This window comes from Hemitrygon akajei, chromosome 19 (genome assembly GCF_048418815.1).
Source record: "Hemitrygon akajei chromosome 19, sHemAka1.3, whole genome shotgun sequence".
NCBI lineage: Eukaryota > Metazoa > Chordata > Chondrichthyes > Myliobatiformes > Dasyatidae > Hemitrygon > Hemitrygon akajei.
The window spans coordinates 72,022,247-72,045,471 of record NC_133142.1 but is presented as its reverse complement, the minus strand read 5'-3'; the positions used below and the strand labels follow the sequence as shown (position 1 = coordinate 72,045,471).

Sequence of the window (23,225 nt, the reverse complement as noted above, 5' to 3'; positions counted from 1 at the left end):
ATTGGAGGCTGATCCCTCCCGTCAGTGATGCCTTCCAGTGTTTGATCGAATGGATGACAAGCAAGATTGCATGCATATGTTCACCTGCACACTACTGAAAACTTCATAACACCCATGTGCCATCAATTTACAGGATATGTCACTCAGGAACTTTGGCTATAATATATATAATTTTTTAAAAGAGAAAATACATGTTTTCTGCTATCTTATATGTGCTATATGTACCATGTGCTGTGTATGCCTGGTGGCACTGTGTTTTGCACCTTGGCTCTGGAGGAACACTTTCATTTGGCTGGATTCATGGGTATTCATGTATGGTTGAATGACAATTAAAAATGAACTTAAACTTGATGTGCAAGTTTAAAATAATATATAGGAATGTCAGAATTTTCTAAGTTTTCACAAAGGCCATAAATAATAATAACCTATTTCTCCTTAATGATTTTAAGTGATGATTACCATACAAGCATAAAATTAAATAAAAGCAAAGATAATTAGAAAAGACTGACCTCAGCATTGGGAGCACACGACCTTCTAATGAAACGAGCATCATTCCCAAATGTTCGGGCATCAACGCACATCTCCACCTCATTGAATTTTGAGTAAAAGAGTACAAAAGGATAGGGTCTGTAATCCAAGGCAACAAAATTTAATTGTCATTATTAGAGCCGATTTATCCAAGAGATTGTTTAATATATGTGAGACATATACTGATAGTATATTGAATTGAAGAGAAGGGAAGTCAAGAAGATCAGTAATATCTGATCCCGTGTCTATTTGCTAATTGTATCAATTGCATTTTTAGCATTAGTACAATTTCAAATGAGAAACTAATGACATAAACCAAATAGTAAACATTATTAACCAATGTGCAGTCCAACATAATGCAATAAATATGACAAGAAAATTAAGGGGTCACAGTTAACAAGATCTTTGAAATACATTTTTTTATTCAGCATAAATTAATGCAGGATTCTCCAACTAAGTTAAGAAGATAAAACCTACAGTTACTTTTATGTTAGTAGCATGTTACTCAAATTTTATACTGTCCTACCTTTTAAAGAAATGACCATTGACTTCAAACTGTTGCCGCAGCATCACCTTTCCACGATATTCAATAATGAGTATGTCTGGTGTTAGGTCTCTGGCTGCTCTCAAAATTTTGCGATGCCGCTGAACTCTTGTGACTTTACCAAGCTGTAGCTGTCAAGTGAAGGAAAATAACATTCAAGCAACTAAATTACTATTTTCCTGGTGATGCTGTGAGGCCTGATGGCTTAACAGCCTTTTACAACACAAAACACAAATTGAAAAATGGAAGAAAGCAAAATTAATATATTGTCACTTTTTCTTTAAAAATGCTATTAAGTTAAAATGGAAAATACTTCAGGAGTATCTACAAGATATAGCCTTAATTGACTGAAATACAGCATGGAATAGGCTCTTCCAGCCTATGAGCCATGCCACCCAGAAACCTCCTATCAGCCCTTGCCTAATCACAGGACAATTTACAATGACCAATTAACCAACCAACCGCTATGTCTTTGGACTACTGAAGGAAACCGGAGTATCTGATGAAACTCGCAGTCACAGGAGAACATACAAACTCATTGCAGGAATTGAACCTGGGCCACCTGTACTGCAGTGCTGCTGGCCACTACTCTACCGTACCGTGTAGATTGTCTGACCCTGTTCTTACCTGCATCTGAGAGCCAAGAATTGTATTGTTGCAGGCCAATTCCGTTTTGTTAATAGTGTCCAGCATAACGTTTTTACCCACAGAGTCTTTCATTGTTAACCGATGCAGTTCCAGGAGGTTTTGTACATCTGCACTGTACTGATTTGCAAAAGATTCCTCATATTGATCTGTCCAGAGTCGAATCCTGTTCTCCCATCCTTCTGCAGTATTTTCATCCAATGCATGCGCTTCTGACAATGAATTCTAATTTAAAAAGAATCAGAAAATAACCAAATTTAACCACCTACTGAAAAGGGTAAACAAGAAATTATCTTAACTCTACTTAAACCTGCTTCTAGAATATTGCTCTTTTAATATGCAAACAGTGGTGGCAGTTTCAGTCAAATCATATTTTAAATTTCCCCTTCTTAAAGCCAGTTCCACTATATGATGCAACACAAGACATTCACTGAAATACTTCTCCACTGGTCAAAGATCTACCAGCTACAACTAAATCAGACTGCTCATTGAAGTGAAAATAAACCACAGAAAATTGTGACCCTAGAACAATTATTTAGCTCTTTTGTCTTTGCCATAACTACATTTTCACAGACTTATGTCCTCTGTTTTAGCTAGTTTTCATTGAGATATAATGTATTTATTGAGATACTGTGTGGAAATGGCTTTTCTGGCCCTTTGAGCCACACCATGCAGCAATCCCCGATTTAACCCTAGAATTTGCAATTACCAATGAACCTGCAATCCAGCACTTCAATGAATAGTGGGAGGAAGCTGAAGCACTTGAAGAAAACCCACACATTCCACAGGGAGAACACACTGACTCCGATGCCCCAAGCTGTAATAACGTCGCACTAACTGCTATCTCACTGTGCCACCCACTGGAGAAACATGGCAGCAGTTGCAGTGGGTAGCAATTATTTTCTATAATTATGCTCTTCATTCAACAATCTTATTCCTAGTCCTAATACTGTAAAATAATGCATCGATGGCTCCTGCATTCTAGATAGTAGAGGACAAAATTTGTTAAAAATATCGTCAATGAGAGTTGGCTGTGGCAGTTTTCAGGAGTGAATGTGTGCAACCCCCTTACTGGGCTCAGATACAAACTTGGCTGATTAACTAACTCTGCCAACAGCCATGTGACTCAGTGGTGAGGCCACCTTTCATAAGTAATATACGTCTAGGGCCGGTATGATTTGGGGTTCAACCAAGCAGGAAAGGTGGGATGTTTCGGGAAGCAATACGAATTCTAGTGAATCCAATGTAAATACTGCTCCATGGAAAGTTATTATTCACCAGAAAATTAACAGATCGCACACCAGCATACAATTACAAAAGAAATATTTACCAAATTTTCTATTTTACAGAAATAGAGAAGAAAATTAGAAGGGCATAAGATTTGGAGCTTATTTCTTTATTTCTGGTGTATCGCTTTACTCGTGTGCTGAACCCACAGTCTGCGTGAAGGTACATGTCACAGTATGAATTTCCCTCAAAGACAATCTCAAATGAACTGGCTCCCTCAGAAGTATTGACCCTTCCTCCTTGAAACCATTCATCTACACAAAGCACTTCTAACAACAGGGACTCTCCTTCAAATGACATTCTGTGGCATCTTCCCTTGTCCCTCGATCCACAGCTCCCACCAAAAACACAACCCAAATCAGACTACTGTCCTTCAGAAATCTGCTCCCATCCAGTACTCCCAGATGTACCACTGGGCAGAAAGTTATTATACATACCAAGACAACTGTGATTGGCTGACACCATGTTCCTAAGTAGGATAACACTGTTCCTTATCTTTAGCCAAAGCCAAAACACTCAATACTAGCAGGACATACTAATTTTACAGAGAACTGCTCACATCATAGCAGTAGAAACCTCAGACAGGGCATTACATTCTCCTTCCACCAAAGACAGCCACATCCTCATGACTTTGGAACTTATTAAAACATAATTACACAGTATTCAAACCAATTTTGTGATTCCAGGACCCCCAATCCATTTGTAAGTGGAAGTAACATATCTCACTATTTGGATGGATGAAACACTGTTTCCCTGATGCATCATATGTCTGCCCATCTGGGGTCTACTGATTCTTGAAGACCTCCTTATTTCATCTTCGGCTTCTTCAGCTTCAGCCACTCCTTGTGACCATTCCTGTCTACTAGTGGCTGCCTTCCACTGTCTATCACTTGTATCTTCAGGTGACGCAGGACCCCTGCCACCTGACTTAAGCTCAACTTCATCCCCAATTAAGACTGCAGACTAGGTTCCCCTCACTGTCTATTATCACGTTTGACTGTCCACTGCTAGTCCTCCCCGCCATATCTGAGTCAAGGCTGGTAGATTCAATCATGTTCTCATCAATTCTTCCGGAGTTTGCGTAAGGCAAAGCATAACACACTCCCATTTCCTCATTCGCTGACTCTGTACAGTACTCAGTGGTTGGTCCCTCTTCATGTCTTTCCACTGAAATCACACTATTTTCACCTTTCTGTTCTCCTCCCGTGCAGAGTTTTCCTACTAGGCTTAATAAAAGGGGAGGGGCGGGGGGGGTTGCACTATATATCAAATCATCTTATAAAAGTGAAATTGTTGAAAAAATGTCTCTTGCTTTAGACAATATTATGGAATGTGTAACTGTAGGAATTAAAGTTGAGATCAAAAATATAACTATAAGCTGTATATTCAGAATCCCAGGATCCAACATAGATATATTTAAAGATAAGCTGGCTGGGTTATATGATAACATTAACAATAAGAAGGTGGTTTTTGTGTGCAGGGATTTTAATATTGACTTGTTAAATCCTCATGGACATACACAAATAACAAATTTTATCAATACAATGTTTTGCATGAGTTTATATCCTTTAATCACACAACCAAGCAGGATAACTGTAAATAGTGCTACACTCATTGATAACTTATTTACAAATGTTACTGATGGGAAAATAACAGGTTTACTCATAAATGATGTTAGCGATCACCTGCCTGTTTTTGTAGCTTTTCAGAGCTGCATCATGATTAATAATGAAATTAAAACTAGTAGGTTAATTTGACATATAACAGAAGGTATCATTAAATCTCTTAAGGAGGAGTTAATTAAACAAGATTGGAATACAGTTTATGTAGATGATGTAGATGAAGCCTAAGAAGCACTTGCTTCTGTAATAACTAATTTGTATGATACACACTGCACTCTAGTTAAAAAAGTTGACAAAGAGAAATATAGTGATAAGCCTTGGTTAACAAAGGGAATACAAAATGCTTGTAAAAAGAAAAATGTATTATATAAGAAATTTTTAAAGCATAGAACAAAGGAAGCTGAAATTAAATATAAGATGTATAAAAATAAGCTAACAAGTATTATGAGATCTAGTAAAAGGAGTAATTATAGTAAATTATTGGAGAATAATAGAAATAATATTAAAAATACTTGGAGAGTTTTAAATAAAAGAAAAACAATTTACCCATATTACTTTAATTCAAACAATGATATGGTAATAAAGGATACTAATTTGGTTGCAGATAGGTTTACTGATTTATTAATGTGGGAACCAAATTAGCTAAATCAATTACTGAACCCAGCAATAAAGATAGAGTAAATAGTAATATTATCAATATAAACACTTACACTATGTTTATTAGAACAACTGATGAAAAAGAAATAATTGATATAGTATGTAAATCAAAGAGCAAGTAATCAACAGATTGGAATGGATATGGTATGTATTTAATTGAAAATATCATTGACTGTGTTGTGAAACCACTAACTCATATCTGTAATCAGTCTTTGATTGCTGGAAAATTTCCCAATGAAATGAAAATAGCCAAGGTCATTCCAATATACAAAGCTGGATATGTATTTTCATGTAAACATGTATTTTCAAGTTTTAGACCAATTTCTTTGCTCTCACAGTTTTCTAAAATATTGGAAAAAATATTTGTAAGAAAGTTAAATGATTCTATAACAAAACATAACATACTGTGAACAGCAATATGGTTTCAGAAAAAAAACAGAACCACTACAATAGCATTACTAGATTTTGTAGAAGTAATATCAAACGCTATAGAAAGAAATGAATACACAGTGGGAATATTCCTTGATCTAAAAAAAAAGCATTTGACACCATTGACCATAAATTATTATTAACAAAATTAGAAAGATATGGTATTAAAGGGGTGGTACATGACTGGTTAAGTAGTTATTTGGAAGACAGGTATCAGCATGTACATATAAACAAATCGAATTCAAAACTTTTGAGGGTAACTTGTGGGGTTCCACAAGGTTCAGTGCTTGGTACATTGCTGTTCATTTTGTATATAAATGATATATGTATGGTTTCTCAGACATTAAAATGCATATTATTTGCTGACGATACAACTATATTTTGTAGTGGGGAAAATCTGAAACAACTTTTGGAAACATTGGAGGAAGAACTAAAAACTATAAAGAAATGGTTTGATACTAACAAATTATCACTGAATCTAAGTAAAACTAAATTCTTAATATTTGGAAATGATGTACCAAACTTATATAAGTAAACTTAGAATAAATGATGTTTGAAATTGATAAGGTAACTGAAACAAAATGTTTTAGGAGTGGTAATAGATAAAATAAGCTGGAAACCACATATAAATTATGTCAAAGCAAAAATGTCAAAATCTATTGCAATACTGTACAAAGCACAAGATTTCTTAAATCAGGAATCTTTGTATACATTATACTGTTCACTTATAGTCCCAGACATGACTTACTGTGCAGAGGTATGGGGAAATACGTACAGAACAAATACAAACTCAATTTTTCTACTCCAAAAGAAAGCCATACAAATTGTAAATAAGACAAGTTATTATGAGCTAACCAATCCATTATTTATTCAACTAAGCACTTCAAAATTTTGTAGATTTTTAAATAATACAAATTATGTATAAAGTAAAAATGGACAGTTATCCAAAGATTGTTTAAAATGAGTGAAAGTCAATATGATTTGAGAGGAGCATGTATGTCAGAGGTGTGAATCTATGGAACAGTTGTAGTGAGAATTTAAAAACATGCACCACACTTAAGAAGTTTAATAAATTATTTAAAGATAATTTAATGACTAGAAAATACTTGATTTAAAATGAATGGGAGTAATGTAAATAAATGATACTTAGAATTGGACTTTGTGTTAAAAGATTATGAAATTTTTTGTTTTGATGCAATGATTGACACCAAATATGTTTTTGTGTAAGTAAGAGGGGTAGGCGTAATAAGCTGTAGCTTCAGCCTACACATTTTCGGTCTGTTTTAAAGATTTTTATTATTTAATTTTGTCTTAATGAAATCATTGTGGAAAATGATGCCTTTTGTTGTTTGTACTGACCGAAAAAATAAAATTTCATTCATTCCTACTAGGTGTAGGTTTTGTGTCAAGCTCTGAGTCAGCAAGCACTTCCTGCCCCAAGGGTACAAGGTGAGTCTGATGGAGAATTTTGCCAGGACTATTTCCATCCTCCGGCTTCATCCAGAAAACTGGAAAATTTGGCATCTGGCTCTCCGCTAGGTACTGTGTAGAAACCCATGCGTCAGCCAATTAATGCTTCCCTAATAACCCCAAATTGCTTAAAACTCCGTCTCCAGGCATCAGTTGAGAGAACCTAGTCTTTTGATCACATCTCCTTTCCTTGGTTTTGTCTGGTAGCAGAAATTGCTAGTTCATAAGCTTTTTATGGTTCTTTCCTCATGCCACACACATCTCATTTCACGTCCAAACCTCAAATAGGATGGTGAGTAGCCAGTAACTTCATCCTGTGTACAGTTGTTGCAGTGTAATGCCCAATAAACTGACTTCACGCTCTTTTTGCTGGATCTGGTGTTCCAAGTATGTCCAGCAATGTTCGGTTGAACCTTTCAGGCTGAGTATCACCTTGAACGTGATATGTTGTGACTTCTCGACACCAAGCATGCTCAGTAACTCACATATGGACCAACTCTCAAAAATCTTTTCCTAATCACTGTGAGTCATTTTTGCCACAATTAACAAATATTTCTCCCACAGTATTTTAGCAACTGTGGATGCTTTCTGATCCTTTGTAAAGAAGGCTTGAGCATATCTGGTATAGTGATCCATGATAACTAAGACATTTGCAACATTACTAGAATCAGGCTCTATGGAAAGAAAATCCATGCACACTAAATTAAGTGGTCCCATACTTTGTAAGTGAGATAGTGGAGCAAATCTCGTGGGCAGCGTCTTTCTCCAAATACAATTGGGTGCACAATTTCATTCTCTTCAATCTCAAGCTTCATTCTGAGTCAACAGAACTGGTCTTTGGACCAATCCATAGATCTTATCTAAACCCAAATGACCTGAGTCATCATGAAGTGACTTTAGTACAATCCTCCAGCACTTCTCAGGCAAAGCCAAATGGGAATGCCGAGGTCTGTCTGAAGGAGGCATGACCCTGTAAAAAAAACCACTTTGTTTCTCAATTCCAATCTGTCCTATTTCCTCATCAGTAGGGAATGGTATTACCATGGTATTGAATTACGGTGTTTTGTCTTCTCAACTTGGGCCATAGCCCCTTTGACAACAGATGATCAAATGACACCTTTACAAGGGTCATCTTGCTGGGATGCTGCCAATTCCTCAGGACTCAAGGCATGCAACTGCTTTGTATTCAGAAGAATGAATGCAGGGCACTCACATTTTTGGGCCTTGGACATGTGGTTACCACCACTATTTTGAATGAAAACATATAGCCACTCCATCCTGAGAGATGGTGTGCAACGTGACCAGCATAGTTGACTGACTTCTTACAGAACTCACACTTATCCAGTGACAGTTTTAAACCTTCAGCTTTCAGGCACTCCAACATCTTCAGTAGCCCTATCTCATGCTCCTCCAAAACTGATCCAAACACTCAGAGTACAAGTACATCAGTACCTCAAACAAGTCCATGTCCCCAACAGTCTGCTCCATGACACTTTGGAAAGTAGCTGGTGATCCTGATATGCCTGAAGCATTCTTTCAAACTGAAAGAATCCAAGAGGACATATGAAAGCCATCTTCTCATTATCTATTTCATTCAATGCGTATCTGATAATACCCACTCCTAAGATCCAATAAACTGAACCATTTTGCTCCACCTGGCAGGCCAGAGTAACCTTGATCCATGGGACAGTATATTGGTTAGGGACTGCACGCTTGTTCGGTGTTTGATAATCAACACACATTCATACCTTCCCATTCTTCCTCCTCACCACCACTATAGGTGACACATTGGGAGTTCTCAACTCAGTAATAAATTCAGATTCCTTCAGCTTCAGCAGGTGCTGCTGAACATCTTTACCTACCGTTGGTGCCAGGCATCGAGACCTCTCTCTGAAAGGGGTGTCCTCCATCACTCTAATAGTGTGACGAGTACTCTTGGAGCAACCTACATCAAACTTGTCAGTAGAAAAGACATCTTTGAGCTTCAACTCTACTAGTCTCCTTTTCCATTCCTCAGGTACCAGGGAGTCACTAAAATCGAATGACTTTGCTGTTAATTTTCCCGATCAAAAAGACGGTCTCTCCCAGTTTTCTCACCAGAAAAATAGACATACCATCACAGGGAAGAGATGTGCGATCCGCATCCCACGTCTGTGGGTAACATCTCTCTCCACGGTATTCCTGACAATCACAGTCATCCTGATTGCATGTATAGCCGAAGGTTTCTGCAGTTCACGGCTCACCAGCACTTCAGCAGGTAAGTGTTACTCTTCTTCGTGATCCTCCGGAGCATCCAACAAGAGGGTCTCGGCATCATGTATTCAGGGAATTTGAGGTTTCCCATCACTCCAGCTACTTCCCCAGGACAGAACATGAAGGACTTGGACTGGATGTACCACACAGTACCTCGTTTATGCACATCACCAAGCTTAGGAAGAACTTACACCTTCACAAAAGCAGCTCTGAACACTGGGTGAACAGGAAGGGCTTTCAAAAACTTCTCTCCGTCTCTCTTTTTGCCACGGAAACATGAGGAAATCTGCAGATGCTGGAAATTCAAGCAACACACTCAAAACGCTGGTGGAACACAGCAGGCCAGGCAGCAGCTATAGAAAGAAGAACAGTCGACATTTTGGGACAAGACGTCTGGTTAGCCTCCAACCTGATGGCATGAACATTGATTTCTTTAACTTCTGTTAATGCCCCTCCTCCCCTTCTTACCCCATCACTTATTTATTTATTCCCCCTCTTTTTTTTTCCTCTCTCTGCCCCTCTCACAATCACTCCTTGCCTGTTCTCCATCTCCCTCTGGTGCTCCCCTCCCCCTTTCTTTCTCCTTCTCCCCAGGCCTCCCATCCCATGATCCTTTCCCTTCTCCAGCTATGTATCCCTTTTGCCAATCACCTTTCCAGCTCTTAGCTTCACCCCTCCCCCTCCTGTCTTCTCCTATCATTTTGGATTTCCCCCTCTCCCTCTTACTTTCAAATCTCTTACTATCTCTTCTTTCAGTTAGTCCTGAAGAAGAGTCTCGGCCCGAAATGTCAACTGTACTTCTTCCTATAGATACTGCCTGGCCTGCTGCGTTCCACCAGCATTTTGTGTGTTGTTCTCTTTTTGCTATCTCCCACGAACTTTTTCACAATAGAGGTATTTGTTCCCATCAAAACGAATGCTTCATCTCTTTTGACCAGATCTGGGTAGACCAACACTAATGTACCAATGGTCTCAGCTACTCCAACATCTGCTTCTGAAAGCTCCAGTTTCAACAACATACAGGTACTCATGGTAAATGGTTAACTAAATCTGCTAACAGCCATGTGACTCAGTGGTGAGAAGATTAACTTTCATATGCAATATATGTCTAGGGTTGGAATGATCTGGGTTCAACCAAACAGGAAAGGCTGGATGTTCCAGCTCCATGCAAAGTTATCATTCGCCAGAAAATTAACAGACGGTGCACCAGCATAAGATTACAAGGGAACATATTCAGCAAATTTTAAGATTTAACAAACAGTTACAAAAAACAAAATAAAATTAAAAGGGCCCATTACAGTTAAACCAGTCTAAATGTGCATATAAACATTCTTGGATTAGTCAAGTGTATCGCTTTACTCAGACGCTGAACCCACGGTCTGCATGAAGGCACCCACCACAGTCCGAATTTCCCTCAAAGACCATCTCAAATGAACTGGCTCTCTCAGGAATATTGGCTCTTCCTCCTTGAAACCACTCATCTGCACAAAGAACTTCTTACAACAGGGACACTTCTTCATATGGGATTCTGCGGCTTCTTCCCTTACGCCCTGCTCTGCAGCTCTCAAAAAATACCAGACCAGACTACTGTCCTTCAGAGATCTGCTCCTGCCCAGCATTCTCAGATGTTCCACTGGGTAGAAAGTTACGATACGTACCAAGACTACAGTCAGTCCCCGGGTTACGTACGAGTTCCATTCCTGAATCCATCTTTAAGTCGGATTTGTACGTAAGTCAGAACAAGTACATCCGGTATTATTTAGCGTCAGTCAGTCAAACGTTTGTCTTAGTATATAGTATATATTTTTACTTTTCTATGCATATAAAACACTTAAGAAACGTATGTATTCCAATAATTAAACCACTGCGCTGCTTAGTAATAATTGCAGCTTTCATCAGGACAGGGCCTTTCACATGCTCCATTATTCTCACTTTATCCTTTAAAATTGTTCTGATCGTTGACCAACTGTAGCCTAATGCTTTTCCAATGACTGATAGTGTTTCAACTCTTTCCAATCGCTTTATTATTTTCACTTTATTTTCAATCCCGATCGCTTCCCATCAACGGAACAGAAACACTGTGGGCTGCAGGTCCCGACCTCCACCAGCTCCCAAGGTCCGCTGGGTCCTAAGGACCACCGCACTGAATTTCCCCGGGTCCGAAAGTCCACCGCACTGAGACAGGTTAAAAGGGACAAGTGGGGGCTGTGCTGGGTTTGAGTATTTGATCCTCCACAATATTCCGCGTGGGAATTTAAACTGGAGGTGGCAGTGTTTTTTTACGAGGTCGAGTTGTGAGCTCGACATCAACCCGGCACGGATGGTACGGGAGTCACTGGTTCAACATCAACCCGGCACAGGAGCGGTTGGTCACTGGATCGAACTCCGGAAACTCCGTTCTCCAGCCCGGCCTGATCTCACTGCGCCACCGGCCGACCGGAAGGGGGGGGGGGTAAATCCTTGCGGGGGCAAGGTAAATCTTGCTAAGAAAAATTTGAGCCAAATACAAAGTTACACACTCAACACAGTGTCAACGGCAATGACTTAAAATGGCGGACAGCGCTGTGATCCGACTTAAAATGGCGGATGGCATTCTCCTTCCTCGGTTCCTAAGTCCGAGTTGTCTGTAAGTCGGACGTTCGTAACTCAGGGACTACCTGTATCCCAATTGGCTGAACCATGTTCCTAAGTAGGACAACATGGCTCCTTACCTTCAGCCGAAGCCATAACACTCATACTAACAGGACACACTGCTTATACAGAAAACTGCTAAAATGAAAATACTTCACAGCATAGCAGCAGACATTTTACCTAGGGCATTACATATGCTTGCATTCAAAATAAATGAATACAAAACACTGAATCAGATGCTCTTTGTTCATATATTCAAAACAAAAATCGATCAGGAAATGTAAAACGGCATGTTACATTTGTGAACGAGAAGTGGACCAGTACTACTGCTGAAAAGAACTAAATCTGGCAATCACTCTGCTAACATCTGTCATTTTCAAGATAAATGCAATGTTTTAAAAACAATTTCTTCCTCTCTGCCATCAGATTTCTGAACTGTTCGTGAACCCATGAATACTACCTTGCTATTCCTCTTTTACACCATTATTTTTGTAACTTACCATAATTTATGTCTTCTATTGTACTATGGCCATAAAACAAATTTCATGACACATCAGTAATAACAAACCGAGTTTGATTCTGAACAGCAAATTGAATTGAATTGACTCTATTTCTTACATTCTACACGTACATGAGTAAAAATCTTTACATTACGCCTCCGTCTAAATGTGTAATCATAGCAATTTATAATAAATAGAACAGTCAATGTAACATAGAAATACACTCAAATCAGCATGAGTTCATCAGTCTGATGGCCTGGTGGAAGAAGCCTGTTGGTCCTGACTTTCATGCTGTGGTACTGTTTCCCAGATGGTAGCAGCTGGAATAGATTGTGACTCAGGTCCTCAATGACCCCACGGGCCCTTCTTACACACCTGTCTTTATAAATGTCCTGAATCATGGGAAGTTAACAACTACAGATGCGCTGGGCTGTCTGCACCATTCTCTACAGAATCCTGCGATTAAGGGAGGTACAGTTCCCATATCAGGCAGTGATGCAGCCAGTCAGGATGCTCTCAATTGTGCCCCTATTTAAAGTTCTTAGGATTTGGGGGCCCATACCAAGCTTCCTCAACCGTCTGAGAAGAAAGAGGCGCTGTTGTGCCTTTTTCACCACACAGCTGGTGTGTACAGACCACGAGAGGTCATCGGTGATGTGGATGCCAAGGAACTTAAAGCTGTTTACCCTTTCAACTCCAGATCCATTGACATCTCCATTCCTCAACCAGCTCCTTTGTTTTTGCGACATTGAGGGAGAGGTTGTTTTCTTGACACCACTGTGTCAGGATGATGACTTCTTCTCTGTAGGCCACCTCATTATTGTTTAAGATAGTGTTGTCAGCAAAATCGATAATCAGATTAGAGCTGTGGGTGGTTTCACAGTCATGGGTATACAGGGAGTAAGGAGGGGACTCAGTACACAGCCCCGAAGCCTCATTCTTGTCTCAAACAAAGGCTTATGCCCTACAGACATTCTCTAGGTCCTTCATAATAAATCACTTCCAACTTAAAATCAAAACAGAAATACTAATGCATAAACTTTTCTCTATCCATACCTTCATCCTCATAGATCTTCTGGATCCTTCTCGAAAGGCCTACAAAAGAACAATCAGAAGTTACAGTGAAATTGGAAAAAACCAATTAATCAGCATTTTCTGTATCCAGTAAATCTCACACCCAAACATTTCTAAAATGTTGGCAAACTTTTGACACAACGAAGCAGTGATATCTACTAAAAAACATGGCTTTTCTTTCATACGAAGCCTTATTCTTGTCTCAAACAAATGCTCATGCCCAACAGCTATTCCCTAGGTCCTTCATAAAAAATTATTTTCAATTTAAAATGAAAACAGTAACATTGGATACATTGAGCAGTTCAGGCAGCATCTGTGGAAACAAACAGAATTAATGTTTCAAGTTAAAGGCTTTTCATTAGAATTAGAAAATTTTAAATTAATTTTCAACAAAATTACTATGTTAACAATTGTAGCAGCTAACCATTAAAACCTACTTTGTGGAATGTAATAAAGTATATTCCACAATTTTATTTCTGTGCTTTGTGTATTGTACACATTGATAATATTTCCAGTTCCTCTATCATTAACCATATGCCTCAATAACTGTACGTTACTGAGCAGGTCTACAAAAAAAAACTATTTCTTTCTCTCTAATATATGTAAAAGCAACACATTGTAACAAGTGTTGCATGGTAGTTTTCCTGACTGCATGTTGACCTTGTAGGCTATGCACATTAAATCAGATTTTTGAAATTCATTACTTTTCAAAAGTCCTGGGTAAAATCCCTGCAAAAATTGGCACATAACTAATAATCTTATCTCTACTCTGAAAATAGCATTGCCAGTTACTAAAAAATACACTATAACAGCAATAAAGACTTCCAGAAGCAATTTGCAGATCTAGCCTCAGTCTGTCTTGCAGACCTACCTATCCTAACAATTATTTGTGAACACTCTAGGGTCCACAGACGCCATGTGAAAATCTTGGGTGTAAACAAGGATTTATTTTGCTTTGATCTCTTCAGATGAGGTTCTTTATCGTGGTCAAGTTGTAGCAAAAACGTTTTGTAACTTTAGGGGGGAGAAACAGCTAATTACATTTTACATTTGCTCTTGAAGTGCAACACCTACCTTTATCTTTTTGGCTTTGGGGGCATTTTTTGCTTTTTCTGTACTTCTCTTTCTCTTCTTTGCCTTGGTTCTCTTCACACGGTTGACTGTGAGTGTGATGCTGGTTGGTGTGTGTTGTGTTGCAGTATAGGATACAGTTGATGGTGATACCTCCTCATCCCCACTTTCAGTTGCACTGCTATCTCCAACTGTGAGGAAAAGGTGATAACAATTTAAAAATACATGCTTAACTTCCTCAGAATGGCCTGCAGAACTATCTCAATTTTGGTTTGTTATAGTGCGAGAAGTCACGACAATCTACCCGTGCTCAGTAATTTCAATACAGCAGAAGTTTTATCAATTAGTTGTGTCATCTAACTGCAAAAGACCCTGCTATTTAGATTACAGTACCAAATGTCGTGTACAAAGTAATTTTCACTCTGATAACAATAGAGAGTACTGTTCCTAAAATAGGTCAAAAATACAATTCTTATGGATTTATCACGTAGAATAACTGAAAGCAAGAAAATGAATTGCTTGCAAGTCCACATTAAGTACACACACCAAATCACTACACCTGACTCCTTTGATTGACATTAGTCCCTTACATTAGTGGATCACATTTCATCACTGTTCCTATTTAATCCAAATGTTCAGTATTTTTCCCTTCCAAGTCCATTTCTTCATGAACAAGGGCCGAATAAACAATATTTTATCAACTTCTTTTTCCTTGGCGGATCTAAGGGGTACATTACAACTATATATATTTCCATGTCCTTTAATCTCTTGTTACGTAGTTTACAAATATTTTACATTTGATTTCTTTTTATTCTTTGGAAACCATTCATTTATATAAAAATGCATGCATTTTTTTCCAATATTTTATTAGTTTCTACATAGAAGAATACAGAGTACAAGAAAGTGTATATAAAAGGTCAAAAAAAGTTAAAAAACTACCAATTACATTGTATCTGTTCATAATAACGTATTCACATAAGTTAATCAATAGTTATATTGAAACATACTAAATTATTACAAAAAAAATCTAACCCCTACCAAGACCGAAGCTGTTCATTAAGGAGAAAAAAAAAGGTAAAAGACTTCTCATATAATAAAGATTAATAATAGCCAACATCTGAATTTAAACAATGAGTTGAAGGTTATGAAAATAATTCAGAAAAGGTCCCCACAATGTTTGAAAGTCTTGAAGAGATTCAGAAATTGAACAACGAATCTTCTCTAAATCTAAGCATGACATAACGTCGCATAACCATTGAGCATGAGCAGGAGGAAAAACATCTTTCCATTTAAACAAAAGTGTCCTCCTAGCTATAAGAGAGCTAAAGGCCAAAATATGTAAATCAGATGCTTTCAGCTTAATATCTTGTCCTGCAACAACATCGAATAGGGCCGACAAAGGGTTAGGCTTAAAATTGACTTTAAAAAGTTTGAAAAACTTCCTTCCAATATTTTTCAAGATTCGAACAAGTCCAAAACATAAATTAATGAAGCTCCTCCAATATTACATCTGTCACAGTAGGGAGATATATCAGAATAAAAATGAGATAGCTTATCCTTAGTCATATGAGTTCTATGTACCACCTTAAGTTGTATGAGGGAATGACAAGCACATATTGATAGATGTCTGTAAATCTTGTTCCCAGAGATTATTAATTTTGTCTAAAGGAACATTCCTCGTCTCCAGTAACATACCATAAATATTAGATATTGAACCATTATGAAAAGGTGTCAAACTAAAAATTACGTCTAACAAGTTCTTATCTGAGTTTACTTCATTGAATCATGTAAAAAGGATATCATTAAATTGGTCACCTCTTTCAATATTGTTGATTGGACAAATTAATTCTATTAAAATGAATATTCTACCTAAATTTATACATCTTTTTCAGGCTTTACCCATTTTTATTCCTAAATCCTTTTTTGTCTCTCTTGATTCTATTTTATCCTCCTATATATGGAAAAATAAACATCCTCGTTTAGATAAAGTTCATCTTCAAAAATCTAAAAAGTTTGGAGGATTAGCCTGACCTAATTTTAGGTTTTATTACTGGGCAGTTAATATGCATTTCTAAAGTTCAAATGCATTTTAATTGAAAGATAGTCAAGTCATTGTACTTATTTAACTTTCACAATGATACATGGAATACCTCTTAACAAGTCAGTAAAATCAGTCATATTCCTTTAAAATACAAAATTCAAATAAAAAACAAATACCAGCAGGTATATCAAATAATGGTCACCCTAAATGTTAGCTAGTATGCAAATAGTGAAATACAGTGCTATGCAAAAGTCTTAGGCACTCAAGTGTTTTAATATAAATTTTTTTGTCTTCTGCATAAGTGGCAGTAGAAAAAGGCAAATTTTAAATTTACAAACATTAATTTCCCAAAAAGTTAAAGAGATTTTTTTTGTATTTCATTAAAGCAGGTAACATATTAAGTAATAGACCATTTTTAATAAAAATTTGAATTTATATAGCCCAGTGAATGATTTTACAAAGATAACAAACAGGTACTAATGATCAATGCCATGAGTTAAATGAACTAAACTGATTAACTGAAACAGACTGAAAAGGTATCAAATTAGGTTAAAAAAAAACAACCAAACTAAAAAGGTGAGAATGTGACAGACATGTGTTTGATCTTCAAATCATCAATTCTTGCACCGTGGCAAGAGTGAGTGTAGCAACAAAGCATAAGGTGGTCATCAGCATCAGCAGGGTCTTGCCCAAACAGAAATTTCGCAGCAGACGAGAGTTTCAAGATGTGCTGTCCAAGGTCTTCTGAAGAGGCACAAAGAAACGGGCAAGGTTAAGGACCAGAAATGTAGTGGTCGGCCACGGAAACTGAATGCAGCAGACGAGAGATACATCAAACTGATACAGCTTCTAATTCAGAATAAGTCCAGCTGTGAACTCACAGAAAGCACTGGAATTCCAAGTACACCTCTGTACATTTCAGAGAAGTCTTAGCAAAGTGGTCTTCATCTGAGAGTTGCTGCCAAAAAAGCCATTCCTCTGAAGTAGAAACAAAGACCAGAGATCCACCCATGCACAAAAGTACATTTACTGGAGTGCTGAGCAATGACAGCAAGAGCTCTAGACTGACAAGTCAAACTGAAATTGCTGGCTCAAACAGGGGCAGTTTGTCTGTAGAAGAGCTGGAGAGCACTACATGGATGAGTATCTGCAGCCAACAGTGAAGCACAGCAGAAGTTCCCTGCAGGTTTAAGCCTGCATTTCTGCAAATGGAGTTGGAGATATGGTCAAAATTAATGGAATCCTAAAAGCTGACAAGTGCAAGCAAATTCTCATCACTCATTACTATCAGGGAGGCACACAAAATGCTAGAGGATCTCAGCAGGCCAGACAGTAACTACAGAAAAAACATCCGATGTTACATGTGTATTTTGTGTGTATTACTTTGATTTCCAACATTTGCAGATTTTCTCTCGTTTGTGATACGACCATCAGGAAGGCCTTTGATCGGTCACAACTTCATTCTGCAGCAGGATATGACCCCAAAGATACGGTCAGGTCATAAAGAACTTCAGCAAATAGAAGAACAAGGAGTTCTGCAACAGCTGGTATGACTTCCAAAAAACCATGATCACAAGATCATTGAGGCTGTCTGGGACTACCTAGAGAGACAGCCAAAGACTGCCAAACTGTAGTAGGTTCTCCATGATGCTTGGAATAATCTACCAGCTGATTTTCTTACAAAACTGCAGGACAGCGTACCCAAGAGAAAAGATGCAGTTTTAAAGATCACACCGAATATTGATTTGATATAGTTTTTATTCTGTACTTTTTTAATATTTTTTGATATTGAGAAACTTAATTTCATTATTTTGGAAATATTTTCACTTTACCATATCTTTTTACATGTGCCTAAGACTTTTGCACAGTACTGTATAAAGCAAATATAATTACTAAATCAAATTTCTTTCTTCTTACCCGATACATTCTCCTGCTTCCTGCGCTGGAGTCTGATAACCTTTCGCCTGTCTAGGCCTCTGTGATAGTCAGTGTATACAGCAAAACAATGAGTAAGTAAGGACAAAAATTGTGAATAAATATATTAAAATCAGCCTGAAAGTAGTTTTCCAAAGATCAGGATAAACCATTTGAACATTTTTTAAATACTACATTACCCCAGAAATGTATATACTTAAAACAAGATGTACAAAAAAGCTGGATGAACTCAGCAGGTCAGGCAGCATCCGTTGAAAGAAGCAGTCAATGTTTCGGGTCGAGACCCTTCGTTAGGACTAAAGGAGGAGGGGATAGGGGCCCTATAAAGAAGGTGGGGGGAGGGTGGAAAACCAATCAGAGGAATGATCAAGGGGTGGGGGAGGGGAAGCAGGGAGGGGATAGGCAGGAGAGGTGATAGGCAGCTAGAAGAGGAGACAGAGTGAAGGTGGGATGGGGGAAAGGAGAGGAAGGGAATTACTGGAAGGTGGAGAATTTGATGTTCATACCAAGGAGCTGGAGACTACCCAGATGGTATATGAGATGTTGTTCCTCCAACCGAAGTTTGGCCTCAGCATGGCAGTAGAGGAGGCCATGTATGGACATATCCGAATGGGAATGTGAAGCAGAGTTGAAGTGAGTGGCAAACGGGAGATCCTGTCTGTTGAGGTGGACGGAGCGTAGGTGATTGACAAAGCGGTCCCCCAATCTGCGTCGGGTCTCGCTGATGGAGGCCGCACCGGGAGCACCGGATGCAATAGATTACCCCAACAGACTCACAAGAGAAGTGTTGCCTCACCTGGAAGAACTGTTTGGGGCCCTGAATGGTGTTAAGAGATGAGGTGTAGGGACAGGTGTAGCACTTACGCTTGCAGGGTTAAGTGCCAGGTGGGAGATCTGTGGGGAGGGACGTGTGGACCAGGCAGTGGCGGAGGGAACGATCCCCATCACCCCACCAGCCTCCGGATCCAGCATATTATCCTCCGCAACTTCCGCCACTTTCAACAGAACCCCACCACTAAGGACATCTTTCCCTCTCTACCCCTCTCTGCTTTTCGCAGGGATCGTTCCCTCCGTGACTGCCTGGTCCACACTTCACTTGTGAGTCTGTTGGGGTAATCTATTGCATCCAATGCGGCCTCCTCTACATCGGCGAGACCCGACGCAGATTGGGGGACTGCTTCGTCGAGCACCTACGCTCCGTCCGTCACAACAGACAGGATCTCCTGGTTGCCACTCACTTCAACTCTCCTTCACATTCCCATTTGGATATGTCCATACATGGCCTCCTCTACTGCCATGATGAGGCCAAACTTCGGTTGGAGGAACAACATCTCGTATAGCGTCTGGGTAGTCTCCAGCCCCTCGGTATGAACACTGAATTCTCCAACTTCCAGTAATTCCCTCCTTCTCCCTTCCCCCATCCCACCTTCACTCTGTCTCCTCTTCCAGCTGCCTATCACCTATCATGACTCTACCTTCTTCTACTACCCATAGTGCTTTCCCCTTAGATTCCTTCTTCACCTCTCCTGCCTATCCACTCCCTGCATCCCCTCCCCCACCCCTTGATCTTCCCTCTGATTGGTTTTCCACCCTCCCCCACTTCTTTATAGGGCCCCTACCCCCTCCTTATTTAGTCCTGACGAAGGGTCTCGACCCGAAACGTTGACTGCTTCTTTCAATGGATGCTGCCCGACCTGCTGAGTTCATCCAGCTTTTTTGTACGTCTTGATTTGACCACAGCATCTGCAATGCACTTTGTGTATACTTAAAACAGAATTGTTATATAATTAAGGTTTTCATTGAGACATTTATGGAAACAGCAGAGGTGCAGGTAGATCTCTAGGTTACTAGCTTTAACAAGCATTCAATGCTGACTTCCAATGCTATCAGTGTAAAATCTGGATATTTTCAACGTGACCACGTGAGTTTCTTCCAGGTACTCTGGCTTTCTCCCATGTCCAAGAGACATGCAGGCCCAAGAGGTTAATTGACCACGATAAGTTGTATCAAGTTAATGGGAGTAGGAGGAAGAATTCATAGGGCTTGTGGTGTTGGGATGAGTTGATGTGAATTCAAAATAAAGTTACAGGGAAAATTAGCAAGGTGAGCCAAGTGGTCTTGATCTGTTTTGTAGTGGCTTTTAATCAAAACAAAATCTTGAATATTTTTGTGGATGATGTTGAACACCACTTCAACACACAAGTTGCAATAACTTCAATGAAACTGTTGTTGAACTGGGTGTTTAATGTTACTAAACTGTCCATCTGTGAACATGATGCTGTTCATACCAAAGCAGCAATCCATCCATGCATGCATGCAAATAAAAACCTTAATTATAAATTACTTCATACCTGCAGTTCTCACACGTGATAATAAAACCATCCTGAGTTAAGCTACAATGACACCAGGGAATGTTTTCATCTTCAGATGAACTGTCGCTATCCTCAGAATTATCATCATACCGTTGGCAACGCAGTCTATTCAACTCTACTCGGGCAATTATAGTCTGTGCAGGTGGTGAAGCTGGGGGTGTTGGAGGTGGTGGAGCACCATAGTTATGATCCTTTAAACAAAAACAAGAATACTTTGAGAACACGAATTAAGTGATATAGAACAACAGAATATAACAAATCAATTAACTACTCTAATTAAGTAGTTCCAGCTTTTAATTGCAAAACCATATTAAACATATCTCTATTTACATCTAACAGTCATTTGTTTCCCATTTTCTTTCCAAATGCAATGACTATTACTCAGAGAAAGGGATTAGCTTCCTTATTTCACAAATCAAGCCATTACTAAAGTCAGCCACTTTACCAAGAGTGCAGTACTATCCCATGTAATGAAACTTAATGCAAATCCAACCAAAGGATTGGCATATTAAAAAGGCTTACTTGAACTTTACTCCATTTCAATCAACTAGTACATCTTTAGACTACCGGAGGAAACCGAAGAACCTGGAGAAATCCTACACATTCTGACATAGACCCCTTACAGATGACATTGTAGTTGAACTTTGAACTCCCCCCCCCCAGTTGCAATACTGTCACACTAACTGCTCGGCTACCATGTTCTCCCTTGGCATTGAGAATACTTAGCCAGGGAGTCACCTTAAATATAACAACCTGAGGTATACCTATACTTTCTCCAGCAAGACCTACAATTTCAACAATATAAACTCTAAAAAGGTTTACAAAATTTCAATACTCATTATTCTTAAAATGTTTCATTGGATTTAATTTTAATAAAACAATTTATTTAATGTAATTTATTTGTAAGTTCTTCTTCACCTACATTTTTAGAAAGTTTTGCCATAACTCATTTCCTAAAAATTACCAATATTCCTTGGACAAAAATCATTTGTAATTGGACATTAAAAATCAAGGAACTATCAGAGTCAAGACAAAGTTATCATGTAAGGAATATCATATTTTGAAGCACAAATACTTATAAAAACAGCTTTAAGCATATTTGCTGACTAAATTTAAAAGACATTGATTTCAAAAGGCTTTCCTTCCATAAACTGTGCTTAGAACACAGCATTGACATGATACTCAGTTTTCTTTTCAGAAATATATTGTTTTCCCCAACTTATTATTCTCATACTGATGATAATTAACAGCCACAAATCTCCCAACTCAAGCAGAACAAAACTGCATAGCAAGATGCAAGAATTTATAACCTTGAGATTTAACCTCACTTTTAAAATACAAGGAAAATAGAACGACATTCCTGATGGAAAACAGGTGCTTAGAACCCTCCAAGGCAGCTCTTTTTCACTTGCATAAGATCTCCTTAATTTTGGTAGACTACCCACAGAGATGGATGGAACCCAAAGACACAAGGTACTGAAATCCTTTCAACTAGTAATGGAACTATGGAGCTGCTACATAAACAAACCCACAAAACAGGATTTTAGCACAATGTAATAAAATATTATGCAAACAATTTCACATTTACTGAAATGGTGTTATAATATTCCACTATAATATTTCATATTATAAAGGTCAGACACCCACCCAGGCTCACTTTTTACTTTATTGATATACAGCAAGTAACAGGCCTTTCTGGCCTATCAAGCTGTACTACCCAGCAATCGTAGATTTCACACCAAGCCTAAAAATGGGACAATTTACAATGACCAATTAACCTACCAACTGCAGTGTGTTTGAACTGTGGGAGGAAACCGGAGCACCCAGAGTATACACACACAGTCAAGGGAAGAATGTACAAACTCCTTACAGACAGCAGCAAGAAGTGAACCCGTCACTGGTACTGGAAAACATTGGACAATCTATGCATTTGTTTTCAGAAACCCTCCTGGATGCACCTAACATATTCTGCCCTGTCTAAACCTCCTGCACTTAGGAGATCCCAGTCTATATTAGGGAAGCTGAAGTTACCGTTTACAACAACTTTGTTGTTTTTATACCTTTCCCTAATCTACCTGCCCGCACTTCTGTCCTCAATATCCTGCTGGGATATTATAAGCTTCTAATTTGGTTTCTGATATTGGCTTTACCAAAATATATTTTCCA

The 23,225-nt window shown here is 38.6% G+C and overlaps 1 protein-coding gene across 8 annotated transcripts in view; it reads right to left on the bottom strand.

Moving 5' to 3' along the window:
- setd5 (SET domain containing 5) overlaps nucleotides 1-23,225 on the bottom strand; it is a 211,297-nt gene that overhangs the window by 115,116 nt on the left and 72,956 nt on the right. For all 8 annotated transcript variants that reach the window (XM_073072849.1, XM_073072850.1, XM_073072843.1 and 5 more), the window contains 7 exons: nucleotides 21,039-21,250; nucleotides 18,670-18,728; nucleotides 14,715-14,902; nucleotides 13,623-13,661; nucleotides 1,700-1,942; nucleotides 1,055-1,203; nucleotides 510-627 (listed from right to left, as the gene is read on the bottom strand). In XM_073072849.1, the coding sequence (XP_072928950.1) occupies nucleotides 510-627; nucleotides 1,055-1,203; nucleotides 1,700-1,942; nucleotides 13,623-13,661; nucleotides 14,715-14,902; nucleotides 18,670-18,728; nucleotides 21,039-21,250 (1,008 nt within the window). The remainder of the gene's footprint in view (nucleotides 1-509; nucleotides 628-1,054; nucleotides 1,204-1,699; nucleotides 1,943-13,622; nucleotides 13,662-14,714; nucleotides 14,903-18,669; nucleotides 18,729-21,038; nucleotides 21,251-23,225) is intronic.